This window comes from Pleurodeles waltl, chromosome 2_2, assembly GCF_031143425.1.
Source record: "Pleurodeles waltl isolate 20211129_DDA chromosome 2_2, aPleWal1.hap1.20221129, whole genome shotgun sequence".
Taxonomy (NCBI): Eukaryota; Metazoa; Chordata; class Amphibia; order Caudata; family Salamandridae; genus Pleurodeles; species Pleurodeles waltl.
Window position 1 is genome coordinate 869,810,365 of NC_090439.1, and position 25,316 is coordinate 869,835,680.

At 46.0% G+C, this 25,316-nt stretch overlaps 1 protein-coding gene across 2 annotated transcripts in view; it reads left to right on the plus strand.

Annotated features, from left to right (window-relative positions):
* POP1 (POP1 homolog, ribonuclease P/MRP subunit) overlaps positions 1-25,316 on the plus strand; it is a 287,819-nt gene that overhangs the window by 64,307 nt on the left and 198,196 nt on the right. For both annotated transcript variants that reach the window (XM_069220529.1, XM_069220530.1), the window contains exon 7: positions 9,467-9,654. In XM_069220529.1, coding sequence (XP_069076630.1) covers positions 9,467-9,654 — 188 coding nt within the window. The remainder of the gene's footprint in view (positions 1-9,466; positions 9,655-25,316) is intronic.

A 25,316-nucleotide genomic window follows, 5' to 3' on the forward strand; every position in this document is an offset into this window, starting at 1 on the left:
GTTCGAAGCATACAACATTTCCGTAGAATGCTCGCCCTAATAATAAAGGCCTTGCATTAATAAACCATAAATACAAGTTCGAACAACATTACCATATGGACACAAATATTACCTTAAGTGCATACAATGCCCTTCCCTGATCCATAATGTGGTACTGTAAATTGGAAGCAAAAGGGTGTGTGCTGCAGGGGGTTGGGCCTACTTGTCCCAAGGACAAAATAAACCCGAAAACATGTTGTCCTTGACCTCAAACAATTTGTCCTGGGCGTCTGGCTATAGGAATGCTACATCCCTGCATCGCCAATACAAGGCCTTGCTAGCCAGATAAGATTGGGCTCATTGGAATGAAATGGAGGAGCTCCTCCAATATCTCCCGGATGAGCAGCGCAAACGAGGGCAACAGATTGTTGCAGAGGGGCAAACAATCTGTAATGATTTCATCTGCTGTGCCCTGGATGCCGCAGACGGGGCTACACGTAGTATAAACACCAGTATACTAGTTAGGAGATATGCCTAGCTTAGATGCTCTGGCTTTATACCTAGAGGTCCAGCAAGCAGTGCTCAATATACTCTTAGACAAGGAGCATATTTTCGGCCCCTGAAGTGGACTCCACCCTTGAAGTTGGAAAAAAAGATACGGACACCGCAAAAGCCATGAGTGCTCTTTAGAACTCCTCACTCCACATTTAGAGGTAGTTAAAAAAATATATATATCTCAGAGGCCTCTTCCCCTCTTCCCCTCTTCCCCTTCCCCCCCCAGTCCAGAGTGCCTTCAACCTTATACTCTCGAGGTTTCTTCCAGGGAGCCTACCAAGACAATAACAATCGAGGCAGAGGCAAGAGCACCACCACCCGCAACTCTACCTCCACATCCAAACAGTCACTACCTACGTCTCCCAACCCCCACTCTACACCTATCTGGGGATGACTTAAAAATGTTCATACAGAATGGGTCAACATCACCTCGGACCAATGGGTCCTTCCCATTATCCAACATGGTTACTGTCTGGAGCTCATTACCACACCTCCAAACGCTCCCCCTTGCTCTCTCAGGCTATCCCACGAGCACCTCACCTTTCTCAAACAAAAGGTACAATCTCTTCTTCTCAAAGGGGCCATAGCGCCTGTTCTATTACCCCAGGGAACATGAGTATACTCCTTATACTTCCTCATCCCCAAAACGGATGACTCTCTCAGGCCTATTCTAGATCTCAGACCATTAAACCAATACATTATCTCAGAACACTTTTGTAAGGAAATGCCTCCTTGGCATGGTTACCCCCTTACTTTTTGCCTTTGCTGATGCTAAGTTTTGATTTGAAAGTGTGCTGAGGCCTGCTAACCAGGCCCCAGCACCAGTGTTCTTTCCCTAACCTGTACTTTTGTTTTCACAATTGGCACACCCTGGCATCCAGTTAAGTCCCTTGTAACTGGTACCCCTGGTACCAAGGGCCCTGATGCCGGGAAGGTCTCTAAGGGCTGCAGCATATCTTATGCCATCCTGGGGACCCCTCACTCAGCACAGACACACTGCTTGCCAGCTTGTGTGTGCTGGTGAGGACAAAACGAGTAAGTCGACATGGCACTCCCCTCAGGGTGCCATGCCAACCTCCCACTGCCTGTGGCATAGGTAAGTCACCCCTCTAGCAGGCCTTACCTCCCTAAGGCAGGGTGCACTATACCACAGGTGAGGGCATAGGTGCATGAGCACTATGCCCCTACAGTGTCTAAGCAAAACCTTAGACATTGTAAGTGCAGGGTAGCCATAAGAGTATATGGTCTGGGAGTCTGTCAAACACGAACTCCACAGCACCATAATGGCTACACTGAAAACTGGGAAGTTTGGTATCAAACTTCTCAGCACAATAAAAGCACACTGATGCCAGTGTACATTTTATTGTAACATACACCCCAGAGGGCACCTTAGAGGTGCCCCCTGAAACCTTAACCAACTACCCGTGTAGGCTGACTGGTTTTAGCAGCCTGCCACACTCGAGACATGTTGCTGGCCACATGGGCAGAGTGCCTTTGTCACTCTGTGGCTAGTAACAAAGCCTGCACTGGGTGGAGATGCTTATCACCTCCCCCTTGCAGGAGCTCTAACACCTGGCGGTGAGCCTCAAAGGCTCACCCCCTTTGTTACAGCACCACAGGGCATTCCATCTAGTGGAGTTGCCAGCCCCCTCCGGCCACGGCCCCACTTTTGGCGGCAAGGCCGGAGGAGATAATGAGAAAAAACAAGGAGTCGTCACTGGCCAGTCAGGACAGCCCCTAAGGCAACCTGAGCTGAAGTGACTCTGACTTTTTTGCAGATGGAGGATCCCCCCCAATAGGGATAGGAATGTGACCCACTCCCCTTGGGAGGAGGCACAAAGAGGGTGTAGCCACCCTCCGGGCTAGTAGCCATTGGCTACTGCCCTCCCAGACCTAAACACACCCCTAAATTCTGTATTTAGGGGCTCCCCTGAACCTAGGAACTCAGATTCCTGCAACCTAAGAAGAAGAGGACTGCTAAGCTGAAAAACCCTGCAGAGAAGACTGAGACACCAACTGCCTTGGCCCCAGCTCTACCGGCCTGTCTCCCCCCCCCTTCTAAAGACACTGCTCCAGCGACGCTTTCCCCAGGGACCAGCGACCTCTGAATCCTCAGAGGACTGCCCTGCTCTAGAAGGACCAAGAAACACCCGAGAACAGCGGCCCTGTTCACCCAAGACTGCAACTTTGTTTCCAAGGAGCAACTTTAAAACAACTGCGTTTCCCGCCGGAAGTGAGAGACTTGCTACTCTGCACCCGACGCCCCCGGCTCGACTTGTGGAGAAACAACACTTCAGGGAGGACTCCCTGGCGACTACAAGACCGTGAGTAGCCAGAGTTGCCCCCCCTGAGCCCCCACAGCGACGCCTGCAGAGGGAATCCCGAGGCTCCCCCTGACCGCGACTGCCTGACTCCCAGATCCCGACGCCTGGAAAAGACTCTGCACCCGCAGCCCCCAGGACCTGAAAGATCGGACCTCCAGTGCAGGAGTGACCCCCAGGAGGCCCTCTCCCTTGCCCAGGTGGTGGCTACCCTGAGGAGCCCCCCCCCCCCTTGCCTGCCTGCATCGCTGATGAGACCCCTTGGTCTCCCATTGATTTACATTGGAAACCCGACGCGTGTTTGCACACTGCACCTGGCCGCCCCCTTGCTGCTGAGGGTGTACTTTCTGTGCTAACTTGTGCCCCCCCCCCCCCTCCCGGTGCCCTACAAAACCCCCCATGGTCTGCCCTCCAAAGACGCGAGTACTTACCTGCTGGCAGACTGGAACCGGGGCACCCCCTTCGTCATTGAAGCCTATGCGTTTTGGGCACCACTTTGAACTCTGCACCTGACCGGCCCTGAGCTGCTGGTGTGATAACTTTGGGGTTGCTCTGAACCCCCAACGGTGGGCTACTTTGGACCCAAACTTGAACCCCGTAGGTGGTTTACATACCTGCAAGAACTAACAAACTCTTACTCCCCCTAGGAACTGTGAAAATTGCAGTGTGTCTAGTTTTAAAATAGCTATATGTGATTTATGTGAAAAGTGTATATGCTATTTTGATTATTCAAAGTTCCTAAAGTACCTACCTGCAATACCTTTCATTTGAAGTATTACATGTAAAATTTGAACCTGTGATTCTTAAAATAAACTAAGAAAATATATTTTTCTATACAAAAACCTATTGGCCTGGAATTGTCTCTGAGTGTGTGTTCCTTATTTATTGCTTGTGTGTGTACAACAAATGCTTAACACTACTCCTTTGATAAGCCTACTGCTCGACCACACTACCACAAAATAGAGCATTAGTATTATCTCTTTTTGCCACTATCTTACCTCTAAGGGGAACCCTTGGACTCTGTGCATACTATTCCTTACTTTGAAATAGTGCATACAGAGCCAACTTCCTACAACTTTCATATGGTTACTCTTCAAGACGCTATTCCGCTTCTACAAGAAGGCGACTTTGAGGGCCTAGATCTAAGGCTCCTACTTCCAAATCCTGATCCACCCTGCACACTGAAAATACCTAAGATTTGTTGTTGCAGGCAAATACTGCCAGTTCAGAGTCCTGCCTTTCGGAGTCGCGACTGCTCCCAGAGTCTTCACAAAGTGCTTAGCAGTAGTCACAGCGCATATCAGAAGACTAAAGATACACGTTTCCTTATCTAGACGACTGTCTCATCAAAGCTAGCACATTATGACGGTGCCAGTAGCACACTCGTATGACAGTAGATCTCCTTTTCAGATTCAGACCTATCAAGAAGCTATTCTCAATGCAGAGGTAGGGCTAGCATACCCCAAGCAAGCCTGGGTTCAGAGTTTTCAGTCTCTTCTCCCCCATTTTAAGGAATCACACATACACAGTCAGGACTATCATGCGCCTGTTAGGGATGATGCCATTGTTCCCCATGCCAGAGGCCACATGCTTCCCCTACATGAGTGTCTATCTGTGGTCTCGGTCACAGGGTCACCTGGAGAATCTTGTTTTGTTAGACTGCCACACTCACCGCGCCCTGCAATGGTGGAACACCACCAACCTGTTGAAAGGGCGGCCTTTTCTGTAACTAGTGCCTCGAGCCATTCTGACCAAGAGCGTATCACTCACGGGTTGGGGCGCTCACCTTCTAGACTTTACAGTACCGGGCCTCTAGGATCCCAGTCACCAGTCCCTACAAATCAGTTACCTCGAGCTTCAGGCAGTCTTTCTGGTTCTGAAAGCATTTCTTCATCACCTGTCCCACAAGGTTGACTTAGTCCGCACGAACAACATGAAGCCATGTATTATTTACACAAACATGGGTGGGGACTGACATGGTTCCCCAGTCATCACAACTCTATCATACAAAATGGAAATGGGCTCTCCACCACCAAATTGACCTGCCAGCAGAGTATCTCGCAGGGAAGGACGATGACTCTGCAGACCTGCTCAGCAGGATGCAGCAACAAGTCCCCAAATGGGAACTCCACCCACAAGTCTTTCAAACACCACTTTGAAAAGTACAAACTCCTCATAGACCTTTTCTCCACAGCAGAAAAGGCAAAACGCCCAAGCTTCGCCTCCAGGTATCCACACCCTCTATCCAAGGGCAATGCTGTATGGATGAACTGGCTAGGGATATTTGCTTACGCTTTTACACCTCTCCCTGTCATTCCATTTCTGGTGCAGAGGATCAGGCAGACGTCTCTCACCATGACTCTTGTAGCTCCCACTTGGGCATGTCAGCCATGGTTCAACAAACTTTTGGACCTCAGTAGCCCAAAGGCTGGACCAAAATCAAGGACCGATCAGACATCCAGACCCCAAGACACTCAACCTTGCAATGTGGCTCCTGAAGTCATAGAGTTTGGTTACTTAGGATTGCCTGCAGAATATATAGACATTCTCAGGGAAGCTCGTAGACCCGCATCCAGAGCATGTTATGCTGCAAAATTTAAATGTTTTGTATGCTACTGCCATTGCAAACGTATTGGCACCTATACACCTGGACACCTAGCCTGCCACTTGCCTGTGGCTTCCAGTTCCTGCTTGGTCCAGCTGCCTGGGTTTTCCCGCCTGGGTTTTCCCACTCTCTGTTCTTCCTGCAAAACAGAAGCTCCGCCTACCAGGACCTACTTAATGGAGGTAGCAGTGTGGCACGCAGTGGGTGTGCCGCTGGCACACCAAAGGCAAGCCCATTTGCACCAGTCCTTTCCTGGCCCACGCTCAGTACCAGGACTGCTGGTCATCCCTCCCCTCGAAGATACACATTGGCCGATTTCTACACCCTGAATCCCGGACACTGCAACAAACACTGCCACCGTTCTGACCCACACTTCACGTTAGGACCCACTGCCCCTTTACCTGGCACAACACTCAAACCAGGAGCAGCAGCTTTGATTCTCCTCGACTTCTCAGCAGCCTTCGACACCGTATCACACCTAATGCTGATTGATAGACTCCACCACATCGGCATCTAAGGAGACGTGATCAGATGGATCCTCCTTCTTCCTCACCAGAAGAACCCAGAAGATCCACCTCCCACCTTTCAACCCTGAACCCAAGAAGATTACCTGCGATGTCCCCTGGGGCTCATCCCTGAGCCCCATGCTCTTCAATGCATCTATGACCCCGCTGGCCAATACTGTGCATGCTACGTAAGATGTTTAAGTGGTTACCCCTACACATGAGACGCACCGTGACACAGGCCCTCATCACCAGCTGACTTGACTACAGCAATGCCCTCTGCGTAGGAATCGCTGCACACCTCCTACAGAGACTTCAGACCATGCAGAATGCCGCAGCCAGACTCATCCTTTGCCTTTCCTGATGAATCCACAACACACCCCACCTCAGGCAACTCCACTGACTCCCCGTACCAAAAAGATTACAATTCAAGCTGCTGACCCACACCCACAACTCTACATAACCAAGGATCTTAGTACATTAACTGCTGCCTGAACTTCCACAACCGTCGAAGACTACGCTCTGGCTCCCTTTCACTTGCCCATACTCCCCGCATCTACCAAAGGAGAAGTGGATGATGTGCCTTCTCTCACATCGAAGCAAAAACCTGGAACAGCCTCCCCACGCACCTCTGGATTGTCACCTCACTTCTGGAATTCTGAATGGCCCTCAAGACCGGACTGTTCAAATAAGCTTCCAGGACCTTCAAACGCCTGGATACCCTGTCAGGTAATTAGTTGTGCTTTATAAATCCTGATTGATTGATTAATAATAATCCCACTAAAGGTACTTTCCAAAACAGTTTATTTGCTCCACTTACAAAAAGCAAATCTAGCTTACACTTCCATTCGGAATCACAGTCATCAAAGCTTTCATGAAGAGCCTCAAAACGGTTATTCCACCCAGAGTGCCACCTGCAGCATCCTTTACCCTCAATATTCTGCTTACTAGGGGCATGGGCTCTCCTTTTGAGCCAGTTCACTCATGCCCTAAAGTGGCGTTCTTAGTCGCTATCACATCACTCAGACGTGTTAGTGAGCTCCAGGCCCTAACCTTGGAAAAACCTTTCTTCCAAATTTACAGAGACAAGGTGGTCCTTCGTACAAACCTGAAGTTCTTTCCTACAGTACTTTCCCAGTTTCATATCAATCAATCCATTGAACTACCAGTCTTCTTTCCACAGCTTGACTCCATTGCGGAAAGAGCTCTACATACTCTAGATGTTAAACGAATAGTTATGTTTACATTGTCAGAACAAAAGATTTTAGGAAAACCAAACAGCTCTTTGTAGCTTTTTCACTACCTCACAAGGGCCGTCCAATATCCAAAAACAGAATAGATAGATGGATAGTAAACGTTATACATACCTGCTATGCTAAAGCAAAGAGGCAGTTACCTGCTGCTCCTAGAGTACATTTTACTAGGAAAAAAGAAGCCACTATGGCTTTCCTTGGAAACATACCTGTAGCTGACATTTGTAAGGCAACTACATGGTCTGCACCATATACATTTACAAGGCATTACTGTGTGGCTTTACTAGCATGTCAGCAAGCCAATATAGACTAAGTTGTGCTACAAACACTTTTCCAATCAACTGCAACTCCCACAGGCTAGCCACCGTTTTTATGGAGGGACTGCTTTACAGTCTATGCAGGGCATGTGTATCTTCAGCCACATATGCCATTGGAAGGAAAATGTTACTTACCCACTAAGCATCTGTTTGTGGCATGTAGTGCTGTAGATTCATAGACGCACTGCCTCCTCCCCAGACCACTGTGGCCATTTCAGGTACTTTATACTTGTATATTCTAGTACATGTGTAATTACATTTGTATGGACATCTTTCTCTATACATCCTCCACACTCCTTTTCTCACCTGTCTGCGGGGAAACAATGTAACAAGAGTCGATGCCCATGCACAGTATCACAAAAAAGTCCTCATCACTCGATCCTGTGACTTAAAAATGCTTCTTCGCAGAAAAACAACTTACAACACTCCGGACCCAACACTACATGGCAGGAGTATGCAGAGCATGTGAATCTACAGAACTACATGCACAGTGATCCTCTGTTTTATTTATTGTGATGTTGGAAAGAGTGGCTTTTTCCTTGGGGTTCTGTCCCAACTTTCTGCAGATTTGCAACAGATCCCAGAAATACTGAAGGAAATCTGTGAAATTCTAGATTTCCTGAGAAATGAACTGTGTAATATGTATGCATTCAGATTTTCTCTCTGGCAGAGCATTTATCAGAAAGTAAAAGAACGTTTATGCATTTCTTTAATTGTATTTCCTTTCAGATGGGAAATATTTTACCAGTAAAGTAAACCATTCTTACCTGTCCCCCCAGTTAAATCTGCAGGTGATATTTTGCATCTGTAAATTTGTGACTTCCCTGGGTTGGAAACAACAAACTGAAAGCATAAAGACATGAGGGTAGGAGTAACTTGCATAATTCTGTGCAGCGGAATTGCCCAAAATATCTGTCAGCTTACGCTACAAGAGCAATTGTGCATTTAGCTCTGTTTTCTTAGCGCAAAAATGCCCCCTGTGCCCAAGATGGACCCAAGGGTTTTATAATGTAATTACGCTAAATGTAACAGAACATGAATAAGCAAGCGCAAGCAGCCATTCATGCTTGCTAAATGGGGAATTGGGGTAGGATTTCTTTTTCCAACTTACTCCTGGCACTTAGTGCTAGTTTCTTAGCTCAAAATGTACCCTCATGTCTAAAATAGATGGCAGGATGCATTTTAGACTAAGAAAATAGCACTAAATGCAACAGAACATAAAAAGCAGTGTGAGCATCCGTTTGCTAAATATGCTGTTTGTAGGAAATTTTTTTCCTACCAAATTACTATTTAATTAACCCAAGGTGGCCTAATCTTATCAGTAATTCCACGTAAAAGAGTAACATGGAATTACAGAAATTACTCGAGTCACAGGAGTAATTGAAATTCTGCCTAAGCCTAATAGACGCCCACGTACCTTTTGAGTATGTAGATGTTCGCATAGCTTTTCGTTGCAGCTGTGCCCACACAGGAATGTGCACCCACATTTGTAAATTCTCTGATTGAAATTACACCTTATTGGTGGAATTTGTACATTCCCAAACACACTTTGCAAATTTACGTTTCTTAAAATACTGATTCTCCCAATTGGGTTGGCAGTTTGCATGCTAAAGGAAAGTTCTATGCACATGTTACATCTGGATGTAAAACGTGCTTTCAATGGGAGAATGGCACAAGAATGTGTTGTATTCATTCCATAGTGTTCGGTTTTGTGCTCTGTGTGTGTGTTTTAGATTTTTCTTGCAAAGCCAGTGCACTCTACTAAGCAGGTGAAATGCAAATTGCTTGTTGCTTGTATAAGGTATATATTCTAATTCATTTTAACTTTCGTCATGACATCCTCTTGTTTCCAAGAAGAGTACAGCATAATCTCTACAGATAATCTTATTTGATATTACTATGTTGTCTAAATGTTGGTTTCGCTTTTCTTTAGGGCCAACATTTGCTGCTACCCAACATCTGTCTGGAAAGCGTGAAGGTTCCCTTGTTCTCTACAAAAAAGAAAAGTATCCACAGGAAGTGATTGGCCCTGTCACATTCATTTGGAAGCCAAAGGATATCCCTGCTTCCTCTTCGGAATGCAGACAGTTATGGATTTGGGCACATCCTGCTCTGAAACAGGTACTAGTTCCTTCCTTCTGAAAAGTTGGAGGAATCAATGCCCAGTGAGGCTATTAATCACCCTATAACTGAAACTAGAAAGTTCCAGTGTATAAAATTCCTGTTTAACATAATACTTTTTGTCCTGGATGTCTGCTACTTTCAGTGACGGTTGCTGTGTTCAGGTAAAAATGTACTTCATTTGGCAGCTGGCATTAAAAGATCCTGATGTTATATAGAGAAAAGGCTAGAGGGAGGATTTGGATTGGAACATGTTGGTTCTTGTATTACCTCTGTAGCAAGAATTGATCTTCTCAAATCAGTCAAGCCACTTTGCCTTTCACGGAATAAATCATGGAATTGTGAGTGAATGGAGATGGAATAAAAAGCCATTTATGACTTGGAAAAGTTGTGCCACCTTGCCTTGTAATTTTGTTTTAGAATCTCAAGACACACTAGACCTTTCCTTTACTATTCATCAGAGACACCCAAAGTGTGTACACTCTTCTGATCTAGGATGGCTACTGTCCCATCATCCCAGGTTATGTGGTAACTGGCAGCAATTAAAAGTAAGTTCCACCTGGTCTCCATAACAGAGGTCACTTGCCTTCCTTTTGTGAGACATCTAGGGAAGTTGCATGTATTTTGATACTAGTGCTCATTTGGACACAGTGTGTCTGCCTGCCTGCATCCAGTTGAGCTCCCACTGATACTTAGCCTTCATTCTTTGAATAACATGAAAAGTGACTTATTCCTCTTTTGGGACAACTCACTGAAACCTGACAGTAGGTTTGCACTGCTGTATTGAAACTCAACCCGATGCTCCTCTCCACTTCCTTTGTTGCTAAGGGTCACTTATTAGAGGTGGTCTGTACTGGGCTGTGCCAGACTCCAAATTAACAAAAGCATATTGATTCATTCAGTCTAGTCTAGTGTGACCCTGCTTGAAACGCCTGTGAATACAAGCATGCAGCAAAAATGCACTTCTCCACAACTAGAGAAAATGGTTAAGCTCTGAAAAATGTGGACACTAGTTGGCTATGGCTTTTTGTCTTGGGCACAAGACATGGAGGAAAATTACAGGCCCTCTTCAGAACGTTTGTGACTCGTTTAGATTTCCATAGCACTCTGCACACTAATTCAACATAAATATGTAGAATGGTGTTGAATCACTGCTGGGCTGCTGATCTTCCTTCAGGTTTGTTTCTGAGTGACTCTTTGTTTCTGTGACCTGAAGATTGGAGAGGCTGCCTACTTGCAGAAGGAGCTGGGCTGGGCCAACTGGAAGAGTAGCTACTTTGATCCCTAGAGAACTGTGTAAGGTCTTCCTGACTGGTGAATCTTCACACAGGACGCCTCAGCTGATTAAAACTGTTTGGGAGGCACGAAAATAGCCCACCTAGTTCGAAGAGGAAGCAAAGACCATAGACTTGTATTGTTGTGGTGCTGCAGTGATACCTCTCCAGCATCAGGTAGAAGAGCCTGCAATGTCACTGACCCTCTTCAAAAAGAGGCTAAGAGCTTTCAGACCCTCAAACTGCTGGTGTAGGGGGTTGCTTCACAGGAACAGGATAGGGGTCGCTAGTTTGCTTTCTTTATAGCCCTATGATTTGAACATTTATATCGCTAAAGCACAGTTTGCATTTTCAACAGGTGCAGCCTTTTGGACTTGTGGGTATCCTAGTACCAGTGGGTTCCCCTGCCAGGGGAATACTGGTTCACGAAATACAGGCAACTAAAGATGATTGCTTTCTAAAGGAACTGAATAATGGATTCTGATTTCCCCCCTCCCCCTCCCCTTCCAAACTCCCACACATTCAAACCATTGATCCCTGTAACAATGTTGAGGAAAGTTTCGATGGTCCAGTTAGGCTCCTGTACTGGACCCAGAACTGTGAGACTATTAATAGGTGCTGTGCTCAATGACCAACAGGTGATGGAGCCTTCCAGTTTTGTTGGTATATATTTTATAGTTCTTTCATTTACCCACCTCCTATTTAATGACTTACAAATGAAAGACACCGACTTTAGTGATGCTGTAGCAGTGATTGGCCATTGATGTTCTTGAGTGTCATTCACTGTGTAAAACTGTAATAGGGCTTCTAACCACTTCAACTCTTTAAGTAAATGTTGACGTCTCTCCCTCACAGGTGCCCAGAGCAAGTCAGATGAATGTCCGATTTGAGTGCAGTAGTATTGGTGAACTGGGGAGCCCAGTGGTAGAGGACAGTATTCATACAGGATAGTTCACAGTAATCATTTGCTGATGCTGGATTCCAAGAGTGAGGTAGTGTATTCTGTAACACTAACTTCACCCAGAGTGGGTTTCAGAGCACTTCATACTCAGGATAGTGTTTTACAATAGGTACCTAGGAATAGCAGGCCTGTCATGTATATGGTCAGCCATCTTATAAGTTATACTGATACCTTAAAGGTGTACAGAAACTGTGATAGGCATTAGATTACTATACAAAAATAAAAAACACACTGCGCTTATGTTATAGATGGAAATAGTGGCATCATAAACTTACATGTAGCCAAAGTTGGCTCTGTTACAGAACAGTGAGCAATCTGCTCAGGTAGGAAAAATAATTGTCATTTTTTGATAAGTTAAGAGTAGCAGTGAGCCACACAAGGTACTGAATTTCAAAAGGAACCCTAAGTTGCCATCAACGTTTCGTAAGTCTTACATTTTAGCTAAAAAGAGTGAGTAAGAAAGGAATAGTGTAACTGGTAAGTGAAAGGTAGAGAGACTAGGCACACAATGCACAACAGAGTGGAACAATGCATTACTTTAGTTTTAATTTATAGGTGATACATTGCAATTGTACAGATGACTTCAAATACTATAGAATGAGGTAACAATGTATAGTTGTGGAGGAGAGTAACTAGTCGCTAGGACCACCCAGGAGTAGAACAGAAGAAAAGAGTTGCACTGATATGGTATGCATAAGTTGTCTTATAAGACATCCACATGTAGATGGCTTCCATGGTGCATGTTTTTTTAAGATTGAGCATTCTTGATATGGAGAGGGAGGTCATTACAGATTATTGGAGCATTGCCGGGGATGTTTCCAGTATGGATAGCCTTCTTAAAAAGGAGACTGGAGAGATCCTTTGTCTTGACAGTATTAGGAAGAGAGTCTCCTAATGTAAATGCCTTTTGGGAGAGATCTAGAAATTCAGAGGTCCAGAGTGTAGTGGATCCTATTTAGTTTTTAATGGGAATCATGAGTTTAGATTAGCCTTCTGGCTTGCAGTCCTGTGCCCCTGTCATCTAGTAACTTTTAACCTACTTAACGCGCTCGGTTTTAGCACATGTATTTAATTATTTCTTCCAAGATGGGTGCTATGTTTATAGTTGGGAAGATGTTTTGATTTCACATTATCAGTGCCACTCTGTGAAAGCGTCATTATCAATGTCAAAGACAAGTGATATATGTAGGTATCCTGCACTTTCCCACTTACTTGTAACAGTAACATAATGTACTTTCCAGGGAATTGTTTATGTAATTGCCGCCCAAAGCTTGCCATCTGATCTGTTGTTTGGGAACATACCTGCATCAGGCGTTCTACAAGATCTGTGTAAATACATCTCACACAGACAAGTTTATCAGAGGGATTCCTACCAGATTCCATTGTCACTATCTATGCTACACGTCGCTTTGCTGCAGACCCATCCTTCGTGTCCCCAGGGAGTCTGATCTAGAGACCTCATTCCAAGGTAACAAGGGTTGGGGGGCTCTTCTCATGGATATGGCACTGGCAGATTAGGTTTATCACACCTAGCTCCCTTTAGGTTAGAGATTAGGTTCTCCATGCTAAGGTATTAGGGCCTATTTCACATCTCATGTTATTGCAAGATGGTGGGGGACTTTATGTTCACGACTCTCGTTTATACAATTCTGTTTCTTGTATTGTTCATTATCCTAATCATTGCAGCTCATGCAATTTACAGTAGACTGGAATCTTGTTAATAAAACCTATTAAACTTTACTGCATCTCCTTCATTGCCTGTGTGTGACTGAGACTTATTGCTCATGTGAGAAAAGGGTAATCTCCGTTTAACCACGACTTCCCTGAGATGTCACACTCTTGAGTCCATGCGTAAAGGCTGACACAAATCACTTTTTACTGTTTGGGTTTTTGGTGAGGTACTGCCTGTGAGCCGGGAGGGTTGGACCGACAGTTGCAACTTGTTGTAGGATTGACCTAGTTGCCTACAAACAAAAGTGCTGTCATCACTAAACCAGCAGTCTTGCATAGAGCAAGAGTCCAGCTGTGAGAAGAGCTTTCTACGTGAAAAATAAATTTCTCTTGGGGCGGTGTCTCTCCATCTGGAGCTATTGTAGTTCGTCAAGAGCTGGGGATAAAAAAATGTTTTTTCTTGTGTTGGTATGAAATACTGCAGCAACATGAAGAATTGCTTTTAGAGAGGCAAGTCTGTTTTTTGGGAAATCTGTGAGGAAGACAGAGCCATGGTAGGCACATGGTGATCAAGGTCTCGTATGCTGGCTCAAATCTAGAGGGAAGAAGACTGTTTGTTTAGATGATTGAGCCTGTAAAGATTTAATCTATCTGATTATATCTTGGATTTGCTCCTTCAGGTTTAGTGTTTCTGTAAGATGAAACCCCAGAGTATCAAACCAGCAATGCAAGATTGCATGTTGTTGTTGGAAATGGCCCTTTTTGCAGGGTTATCTCCAATTTGTTTTTTTGCCTTCTTCCTCCTATTTTTTTCTGATCTGTTTTTGGTGGTTGATTCTCTGCACACTTTAGCACTGCTGATCAGTGCCAAAGTGCAAGTGCTCCCTATGTAAATTGTATTGGTGATTGGTTTATCCATGATTGGCATATTTGATTTACTGGGAAGTCCATAGTAAAGTGCATAATGGGTACCCAGGGCCTCCTGGCCTAGAGTGGGAAGGGAGGAGCCAACACTTACACCTGAAAAGGCTGTGCCTGTCTTCACACAATGCAGTCTCCATCCTTCTGGTATGTGCCTGGTGCCAATCCTGGGCAAGGCAGGATCTTGTCAACAAGGGAGACTTTCCTTTGAAGTAAGCCTACTTCAACGGCACAAAGGGGTATAAGTAGTGGTCCCAAAACCCCAGACTTTTAGAACACTTCTGGATCAAGAGGAACCTCTTCCCTTTGCTGTGTGTGCTTTGCTGGGTTGGCCTGCAGTTTGTCCTTCTGCCTTAAAGAGGGGAAAGACTGGACTTTGCTTTGTATCCTGCTTTCTTCAAGGGCTTGAAGTAGGGCTTGCCTCCTGCCGGAAGTCTCCGGGCTATTAAAGACTTCAGCTTCATCTACACACTGGAAACTGTGTGTTTTGTGCTGCAGCAGAACAAAAACCACTGTGCCACTGTCAACTATGCCACTGACTGCCCGTGACCTGATGACGCCACACTGAGCCCTGCCCTATGTTGCGCCGCAACCCTGGTTTCACCGACGGTGGCACCTGATCCTGTCACCGAGTTGCTGCTTGCACAGTGGCCTTTGGGTCCCGCACGCCGAATTGCCTTGTGCGCATTGCAGCCTTAACACCCCTGACAACGCCTCTCCACGCCAACACTGACGCTGCTGCCTGCACTGTGGCCTGAGGACACCGTTCGTGAGTTACACAATGCACCGTCTCGTCCTGCACTGCAGCCCCGGTCCACCGACGCCATCGACTCCAGCGTAGTCAACAGATGCCCCTGTCTGCACCGTGACCTGTAGGTGCCGCACGAGGCCTGCGCTGCAGTCTTGGGCCTACCGACAACAGCGTTTCAGCAGTGACAACGCGACTGCCTGCACTGTGGCCTGGAGATAACGCACTTCGCAACGCCCCGCTTCAAATTGCAGCCCTGGTCTCACCAACTCTGTTACCGAGCCACTGCTTGCACCGTGACCGGTGGGCACCGCACGTCGCATCGTCCCGTTTTTGCACCACAGCTCCAATGCCATCCACGGCAGCACTTCTGACTTAGTCATCAGCCCGGAGTTCCATCTGCAACCCGTGAGACTTCAAGGACCCAACGACCCCCGCAATGACCTCTGGAACAGACGCCAGCAACGCCACACTCTGGATCTTGTCATGAGGATCATGATGCCCTGCATTTCCAAGGTACTGTTTGCGAGTCTTCCCGACACCGTAGCTGGCCTGCGACGCCGCGGCTGGCCTAAACTGTTGGATTTATTTGTTCACCACACCGTGATAGCCCCAGATGGAGCTATTGACATCAAGGAACTGTATTTTTAAGTTAATTCTTGCAAAGTACATATCTTTATCGTATGTTGGTCGTTTAGGTCTTGTTTTACATAGATAAATATTGGCTATTTTTCTAAAACTTGTGTAGTTAGTGTTGTACTGTATTACTGTGTGTTATGTGCAAATGCTTTACACATTGCTTCTGAGGTAAGCCTGACTGCTCGTGCCAAGCTACCAAGGTGGTGAGCAGGGGCTATCTGAGATGGGTATCTCTCCTATCCTGACTAGACTGAGGGCCCTACTTGGACAGGGTGCAAACCGACTGCCAGCTGGAGAACCCATTTCTAACAGTTGTATTTTCAGGCTAGGAGAAGGAATTAGAATTTGCGCTTTAGATACTTTTTTTGCAATTGTTTATGTATGTGATCAAGTGGATATTTAATCTTGGATCCCCATTCGGGAAAGCCAATTTTATAATATACCCGAATGTCGTTGACATATTGATGAAATGCCAAGATCTTTAAGATGTTCACCAAATGTTCACCGTCCACAGAATGGATTGAAAAGAGCTGGGTGCGAAGGTTGATAAATGTCTTCTGATATTCACATGGATGAGTCTTCAGGACACAATATTGTTTGACAGGGTTCACGTCTCCATTGACCTAATCAATCATAGTTTAGCGTCCTACAAGAGTTTTTTTTTTTTTTAAAATAATATAACAAAATCTGCACTATTAAAATGGTAGACAGACTCCCTTAACGTTCTCTGGCACTTAAATATCTAAAGAGTTTTTTGTGAATCCTGTACACATTGTGCTTATTGATGAGGAAATGCTACCTCTGTGATTGGTAGATCTGGTGACCAGGGGAGTAGCAGGAGGCACTTCTCAAACAATCTTGTTCTAGTGGCATAAGCTGATAGGAAGGTTGGCTTTGTTGGAGAGGTATCTTTGGAAGACATATGGACTACGAGAAAATGATGCAAGTTGATAGATATTTTGTACTTCAGTGTATTGGCACCTTCATGGGTATTTTAGTTTTTTTTCTTAAAACGCCAACAGTCTAGGTTGTGTGGGGAAATGCAACACAAACAAACAATAGTATAGTATATTGCATGCTTTGCTCAAAACTGACATTGTGAGTGCAGAGCCACATGTGGATCCAAATAGCCACCTAGACAACAAGATGTACTTACCCTTGTATTGTTGACAGTCTCTTGCTCGCTCCGCAGACAGTGGATATTTTGTGGTATGTGAAAACATTACAATGTAGACCTTGACACACCCTTAGCAGTTAAGTACTATTAACTAAATGGGAGGCAGGCAACTATAGTTATTGACCCAGGTAAAGTCGAAGTGCTTGAGGCGAAGCAGAGGACTCCACTCCAGTCTATAATGACCTATGAGTGACCTTCCCCTTGGATAATATTTCTATTGTAAATAAAAATTTGGGGTGAAATTTATGTAATTGTTCACTATATGGTGTATTTCTCGTGAAGCTGTTTTGGGGGGAAAAGTAGAAGCAAGCATACCTGTTGGATTTTGTTTCGGTGATATTTTCATTTTGTCTCATTGTAATGCTTCGTATTGAATGCCTGATTTTGAGGACACATGAAGCACATTGAAAGGGCGATAGCAGCATTTCGTCACAATATAAATTGGTGGTTTTAAACATACTATAGGAATTTGCATGATATCTAAGGGGATTGTAACCTGAGGAAAAAAATGTGAATCTTCTTCTGGAATGTGATGTAATATGTTTGAGAGAAAACTGTTCTCTCGTGGAAATTAGGAAAAGTGCTTTTTAAGTTAAAATGAAAGCACATATTCTGTAAATGAACAAATAGCTCCTTCATTCATGTGAGAAATGCCCACAAGCTGATTTTGACATACTTCAACCACCAGTGTGTCAGTTGACTGCTCAGCGTTCTTCTCTCTTTCACCACATAGGTCTAATCCACATCTGAATTCTAGAGGAAGTGAGGCACTTCTTAGCATCGTGGGCCGTATTCACAAAGGGACATTCAAATGTGCAAATGTACTGATTTGTAAATCTACTCCTGCACCTTGGTTTAAAAATACAATTTTGTGCTATTCCCCATTTCCGAGTGTACCTATACAACAAAGTGTACATTTGCATGTTACCGCCCCCTCAGTTCAAGAGGTGAAAACTGTGACTGCAATTGTCTGTAAACTTACTATTAGTTACATTTCATACATAGACTGAGATCTTCCTGTGATAAAGAGAACTGAATCAAAGTGTTTGAGGCATGTGTGGCTGTAGATGCACGTGCTTTGCGTACTCCTGCCATCTAGTTTTGGGTCTGGATGTGTGCAGGTTCTTTTTCTTTTAAGAAGTCTTTCGAGTCACTAGATAACTTGATTCCTCCTCTTGGTGATGATGCGCATGGGCATCGACTCCATTGTTAGATTGCTTTCTTTCCTCTGTCTGGTTTGGCTGTGTATCATTGCGGTCTGGTTTGAGAACGTTTCAGACTGTCTTCGGTTCGTGATCCACCCTTACCGGTATTGTTATTGAATGTGTTCTCACCTTTGGGCCTCACCCTTTCAGGCCTTTCTTTCCCTTTCGGCTTCCCTGTACAATGCCCTGCTGATGGAATGGATTCCCTTCCATTTCTGAGCCAGGTGGCACGCCAAGTACCCATGCACAACCTTCATCAGGTCTGCAACCTCTGTCTCCTGACCATAGAGGAAGGCTGTGATGCCTGGAATTCATTTTGGTTAAAAAAAGAAAAAACTCTACGAGACCGAAGGAAACATCGCAGGGAGCTGCAGCGGAGAGAGGTCAATGATCTTCAGACTCAGGATGTTGAAGAAGGGGAGAAGGAACTCTATTAAGCCTTTGTGGCCGAAGAAGAGGTTTTTTATGTTGAGGGCTCCTAATCCAAATTTGAAATCGACCTTGAGATGCCAGATCTTCTACCACGTCAGCGTACTGCGAGTATGGGCAATCCCGGTCCTGCCACCTAAAAAACATTCGGCTCCTACCAAACATAAGGCCACCACTGCCAACCGAACACAGCCTGCACAGAACATCCTATTCGGATGCCCGCCCTCGGCACCGAAACATTAGCCAAAGCCGGCCACATTGGTGCCTTGTCGATCACCTCTGGCGGTGACCAGTTCGGCACCAAAAAAGAAAGCCACCTTGGCTCCAAAGACTTTGAAATCGGAACCGAGCTCTAACTCTGTTACTATGGTGGAACCAATCCTCCACAAGATGGAGGAGAAAATAGATGCTTGTCAGGGACAAATCCGTATACAGCCTCACACTGGGTGCATTCTGGCTAAGACTGTGGTTTTTGCATCACCTCCATCCAGGCAGCAACTCTCCTTTGGAGAGGCCATTGATCTACTGGTGCTGACCAACAAGAGAAAGACTGACAATGCCACCAGTCCTTTGCATCCTACTACACCATGTTCCCCTCCACTACCACCACCTTTTTATACCACCTACCGCCACCACCCCCACTCTCTACCCCTCATTCTCCTGGTGATCCATTAAACATCACTCCTCAGGGGTCCCCTCCATTCTGTCACTGGTGAGCATGGGGCAGGGGATGATACCTTTGATGCAACACAGCTCCCTGATCCTTGGTCAGCCTACGATGTTGACCCACAAGAGGACAATGATCCAGATTTGTACCCTGCTAGGCCATCTCCTCATGATGGCACCACCTGCTATCAGGAGCTTATTAGCAGGGCTGCAACATGCTATCAGGCACCTCTGAACATTCCACCGCACACTCACATACTCTCTCTGGAACACCAAACATTACTCAAACAGGAAGTTCAGAAGGAGCTATAGAACCCGACCCTCTACGATATCAGGTCAGGAGTATACACCCTATAGTTTCTAATCCCAAGAAAAGCACACATCTCTGCTGCCAAACCTAGATCTACAGCCCTTTCATAATTACATTCTGTCAGAGCATTTCCATATAGTAACTCTCCAAGATGTGACCTCCATTTCTTCAGCAGGGACGCTTACTTTCACATTCTAATACATCCTTCCCCATCGCAAATACCTCCGATTTGTAACAGCAGGCAAACATTACTAATTTGAAGTTCTCCCATTCAGAGTGACTTCTGTACCTAGAGTATTCAAAAAATGCTTCGCAGTGGTAGAAGCACGCTTATGCATGCAAAAAATCGCTGTCTTCCCATATCACGATGACTGCCTTATCAAATCCAGCATTCATCCTTTCTATCAACAACACACTCAAAATACAATAAACCTGCTTCATCAGCTAGGCTTCCCCATCCTCTTCCAAAAATGTCATCTTCAGCCTTTACAAGTTCAACCATGACTAGGGGCTAGTCTAAACACACAACTAGGACTAGCATATCCCAAAGCAACAAGGATTCAACATTTCCAAACACTACTGCCACGATTCCAACCCAATCAACAGCTCACAGTCAGAACCATCATGTGCCTACTGAGTATGATGGCATCATGCATCCCTATTGTGCCAAATGCACAGCTACACATGCTTCCACTTCAGGAATGTGTCGCACGACTGTGGTCTTATTTACAGCGCCACTTAAAGTATCTAGTGTTGGTAGAAAACCACACTCATTACTCTCTGCAGTGGTGGAACACAAACAATCGTAAAAGGGTGGCCTTTCCTCGACCCTGTTCCCCCACATCATCCTGACAGCGGACATATCAGTGACAGGCTGGCGTGCTCACCTTCAAGACGTCACAGTCCAGGGTCTCTGGGACATCAAAAAGCAACGTCTCCACATCAACTTCCTAGAGCTTCATGCTGTTCACATCTTCCTGGAACACACAATGATTTTGCCAACCTCCTCAGCAGGATGCAGAAAAAACCATGACTAGGACTTCCACACCAAAGTCCTCCTCCCTTACTTCCACAAGTAGGGTTTTCACAGATAGATCTTTTCACAACCCCAGACAACACAATATGTCTAGACTTTACCTACAGGGTCCCACACCCACTATTCAAGGGCAATGCTCTGGATGAATTGATATGGGGTATTTGCCTACGTTCTTCTGCCTCTCCCTCTTCTGTTTCTGATTCAGAAGCACAGGTAAACATCCCTCACTCTCATACTAATAGCTCCCCCAGGGGGTTTGCAGGCATGGTTCACAACATTACTCACTGTCAGTAGTTCCTCACGAGAACCCTTCCCTCAAACCAGACCTTCTCACTCAGTCATGGAGAAATCAGGCACCCAAATCCCAAGGAACTCAACCTAGTGATTTGTCTCCCAAGGTCATAGAGTTTGGTTACCTAAATCTCCCTCCTGAACGCAAGAGCATGGTGGGAGATTGGTGGGACTGTGCTATGCAGCTAAATGGAAAAGCTACATATCTCACTGCCATTTTATTTATTTATTTCTTTATTTGAGAGTTTTCTATAGCGCGGGCACGACCGAGAGGGTATCAGAGCGCTTTACAACAGAATAGAACATAAACATAAGAAAAACATATGAAAAGTCAAGAGTCACATTACAGAACGATAATACAGAGGGGTTCTCATGAATAGAAGGGTAGCGATCCGAGGATGGTGGGGTGGGGAGTGAGAGACCCTTATTGATGTGAGGGTTGGTCTAGGAGGTATTCTTTCAGTAGCTTCTTGAAGGTCAGATGGGAATGGTTCGATCAGATGTGAATGGGTAAGGAGTTCCGTATTCTCGGAGCGTTGTTTGAGAAGGAGCATGACCGAGTTTTTTGTTTGTTAGATTTCGGGAGGAGGAGGAGGAGGAGGAGTGAGTTTGTGCTTCTCAGAGATCTGGTTTGACTAGCTTATTTGCGAGGTATTCAGGTTTCCCAGTGTGAAGGGCTTTGTGTGTTAGGCAAGCAGTGCGGAACAGGCAACGGGCCTCAATCGGAAGCCATTTGAGACTCCTCAAGGCTGGGGAGATGTGGTCAAATGTTTTAATTCCCGTCACTAGTCTGGCAGCTGCCTGAAGAGTGGACCTCATAGGGGCGAGTCGGGATTTGGCTGTGCCAGTAAGGATGAAGATCCCATAGTCTAGTCTTGAGAGTGCCAGTGCTTGAGTGGCCTGTTTGAGGTCATCCTGGGGAATGTAGGATTTGATTTTGTGAAGAAGTTTAAGGCTGAGGAAGGCATTATTAGCGTTTGTCTTGATGTGGCCCAGCATAGTCAGGTTGGAGTCCAGAGAAATTCCCAGGGATTTGACAGTGGTAGACGGGGAGAGAGTACATTTGAATGTGTCAATAGATTTTAGCCAATCTTGCAGTTGAGGAAGCTGGTTAGATTTCGAGAGGAGGAGTATTTCCGTCTTGTCATGATTGAGTTTGAGATGGTTATGAGAGAGCCAACATAGGGCTTCTTTAAGGGTATTGTTCAGACGGTGGATGTCTTCTAAAGAGGATACTTCAATATAGAGTTGCGTGTCATCCGCATAGAGATGGAAGGGGATATTGGCTCGAGTAAGGATAGTGGTAAGATGGTCCATGTAGATGCTGAAGAGAGTTGGAGAGAGGACAGATCCTTGGGGGACCCCTCTGGTAATAAGGAAGGTGGGTGAGATAGAGTTGAGAAGTTTTACTTGTTGCGTTCGGTTTTGTAAGAAGGAGGAAAACCAGCGGAGGACAGTACCTTCAATGTCCAGTCTCTTTTGGAGGGAGTTGAGAAGGAGTTTGTGGTCGACAGTGTCAAAGGCCGCTGTTAGATCAAGGAGAATCAGTAGGCAGGGTTGGTCGGAGTCAAGGGAGTTGTGGAGGTCATCTACTATGTTAAGGATGGCTGATTCTGTGCTACAGCCTTTCCGGAAGCCTGATTGAAGAGGATTGAGGAGGTTGTTGGTATCGATATGTTGGGTTAGTTGTTGGAGAGCACATTTTTCAAGAACTTTGGCCAGGAAGGGAAGGTTGGAGACTGTTCTGTAGTTGTGGAGGTTGTTCGGGTCAGCTCCTGGTTTCTTTAAAATCGGCGTGATTTGGCCTAGTTTTAGGCAGTCCAGGAACACGCCAGTCTGAAGGGAGCTATTGATGATCATAGTCCAAGTAGGGGAGAGGGATGGTGGAGTTTTTTTGCCAGGGAGGAAGGGAGGGGGTCGTCTAGGTGGGAGGAGGTTTTGGAGGAGGACATAAGTTTGGAGATGTCCGATAGCAGGAGGGGTTGGAAAGATCTCCAGCTTGTGGGGGCCAACAGCTGCGTCCGGATGGGGAGAGTGATTTCAGTTTTGAGGGGCAGGATGTCGGAGAGGTATGGAGCAGGGATGAAATTGTTAGTGGAAGGAAGGCGGGGCACAATGTTGGGAAAGTTCAATCTCACTGATTTTATCGTTGAAGAATTTGGCAAAGTTAACGCGAGTGTCTGTGGTAGTGGGTAAGGGGTTGGGAGCAGGTTTGGTAGTTTGTTGTTTATTGATGTTAAAGAGTTCCTTCGGGCAGTTTATGGCTCTGTCAAGGGCATTCTGGAAAAAGGATCTTTTTTCATTTTGTATGTGTTTTTGTAACTTATCCGTGCAATCTTGAGCTGCTCCAAGTGGGTGGAGGAGGGGTCGGATCTCCAAAGTCTTTCATTAGCTCTGAGTTGTCTTCTCTCTGAATTGAGGTCATTGTTGAACCAAGCTCTGGATGGGAGGTTTCGCAGTCTTTTCAGTTTTAGAGGGGCTAGCTGATCAAGTATGGTAGTTATAGGCGAGTTGTAGTGGCTGGTTAAATCCGTCATGGAAAGGTTGGTCGAAGGGGGGGGGGGGGAGGAAGGGAGGTGATTTTTTTCTTCCAGGGTAGATAGGGGGTTTGGCTGACATTTAGTTTCCAACTAAAAGATTTTTGGGGATTAGTGAGTTGGGGGATATAGTTGAGATGGAAAAGGATGATGTGGTGATCTGACCAGTCGACAGGAAGGATATCGTCAACCGTGAGTGAATCTTTATGCGCTATAATCTCTTCCAGTGTAGCACCTTTGATGTGGGTTTGGCCCTTGCAGTGTTGGGAAAGGTTGTTGCTGTGAAGGTCATTTAGGGTTTGGATGAGTGCATTCTTCTCATCGTTCCAGCGAAGGTTGAGATCACCCAAGATAATGAAGTTGGGGTCGGAGAGGGAGCAGTGCGTTATTAGGTCAGCTAGGTGGTCCGCAAAAGGTTGGGTGTTACCAGGGGGGTGGTAGAGAAGGTGGAAGGTCACTTTAGAGTTGTCGCTGGTCTTTGTAGAGGCGTTCAAGTGTTCACAGGAATTGAAAATGAGAGCTTCTTTCAAATCTATTTCTATGGTATTTTTGTGGATGATGGCAATGCCTCCCCCCCGGGTGGTCCTTTCTCTTTTTGTTGGAAATACAGTAGCCAGGAGGGACGAGGGTGTCCATGATCGGTTGCGAGAGTTCGGTTAGCCAGGTCTCTGTGATGAAGGTAATGTCAATGTTATGGTTGAGGATCGCGTCAGCAAGATCCATAGCATGTTTGACTGCTGATCTGCAGTTTATGAGCATGCAGATAGTGCGAGGATGGATCTTTGGTTCTGGCCTGGAAGGGAATGGGGGGATATTAACGAGGTGAAAAGGGGGTCTGGGAGAGGGAGGCTGTATATGTTGTCTCCTGAGGCCAGTGATGACCTGTGTGTTAGAAAGGGGAGTCAGGGTAGGGAGGGGCGGGTTTTAGGAGTGAGCGAGTTTAGTAGCTTCCTTGTGAGATAAAGGAGAGATTGTTCTTCTTGGTCTCGAGGTGTATCCGAAGAAAGGGTCTAGAGGGCCAGCAGATACTCTGTGAGGAGTTGTTGACCGACGGAGGCGTGAGTGTCTGGGTCGGCACTGGGAGTATCAGTGGGTAGAGGCTTCTCACTATCTTGTTGATGCCTTGAATGATGAGTTCTAGTTGTGATTCAAGGCTGGAGAGTCATTCATTGATATTTGTGGAGGGTGAGGGTTGGGAGATAAAGTTCCTCTTAGCTGGGGCGACAGTTTGTTTCAGATGGGATATAGGATCACTGGGCAGAAGGTTAAAGGAGGCTGTTGTGGGGTGAGAGTGGTTAGATTCAGGGTAAGGGTTAGAGGTGATGGGGGGGCAGGGTTGATATGAGTATCTCTACAGTTCAACAAGTTAGTTCTAGAGGAGGGCTGGGGCAGAAGGGGGGTGGAAGGGGAGACGGTGGAAGGTGAGTCGAGGGGGGGTTCGGGGGAAGATCGAGGAAGTGTGGGATGAGGAAACAGCAGGAGTTGTGATTGAGAGTTTTGGGGTTAGGGAAGTAAGGGGCATGGTTAGGGTGAAAGGGGATAATAGGGATGAGTGGGTCAGACAAGATGGGGCTGTCGACTCTGGGAACGGGGGCCAGGAGGTGGTGTTGGGGGGGGGGGGGGGGGGATAGTGGGGGTGGGGTGGGGTGTCGAGGGGCTAAGGGGGAATAGGGGGAGAGGGAGTGCGACTTAAGGGAGGGGAATAAGGATTCGAAGGCACGGAGGTTGGAGTCATTTGCTTGAATCATGATGGTTCCATTTCTGAAGATGGAGATGATGACGTTTCCCTGGAAAGCT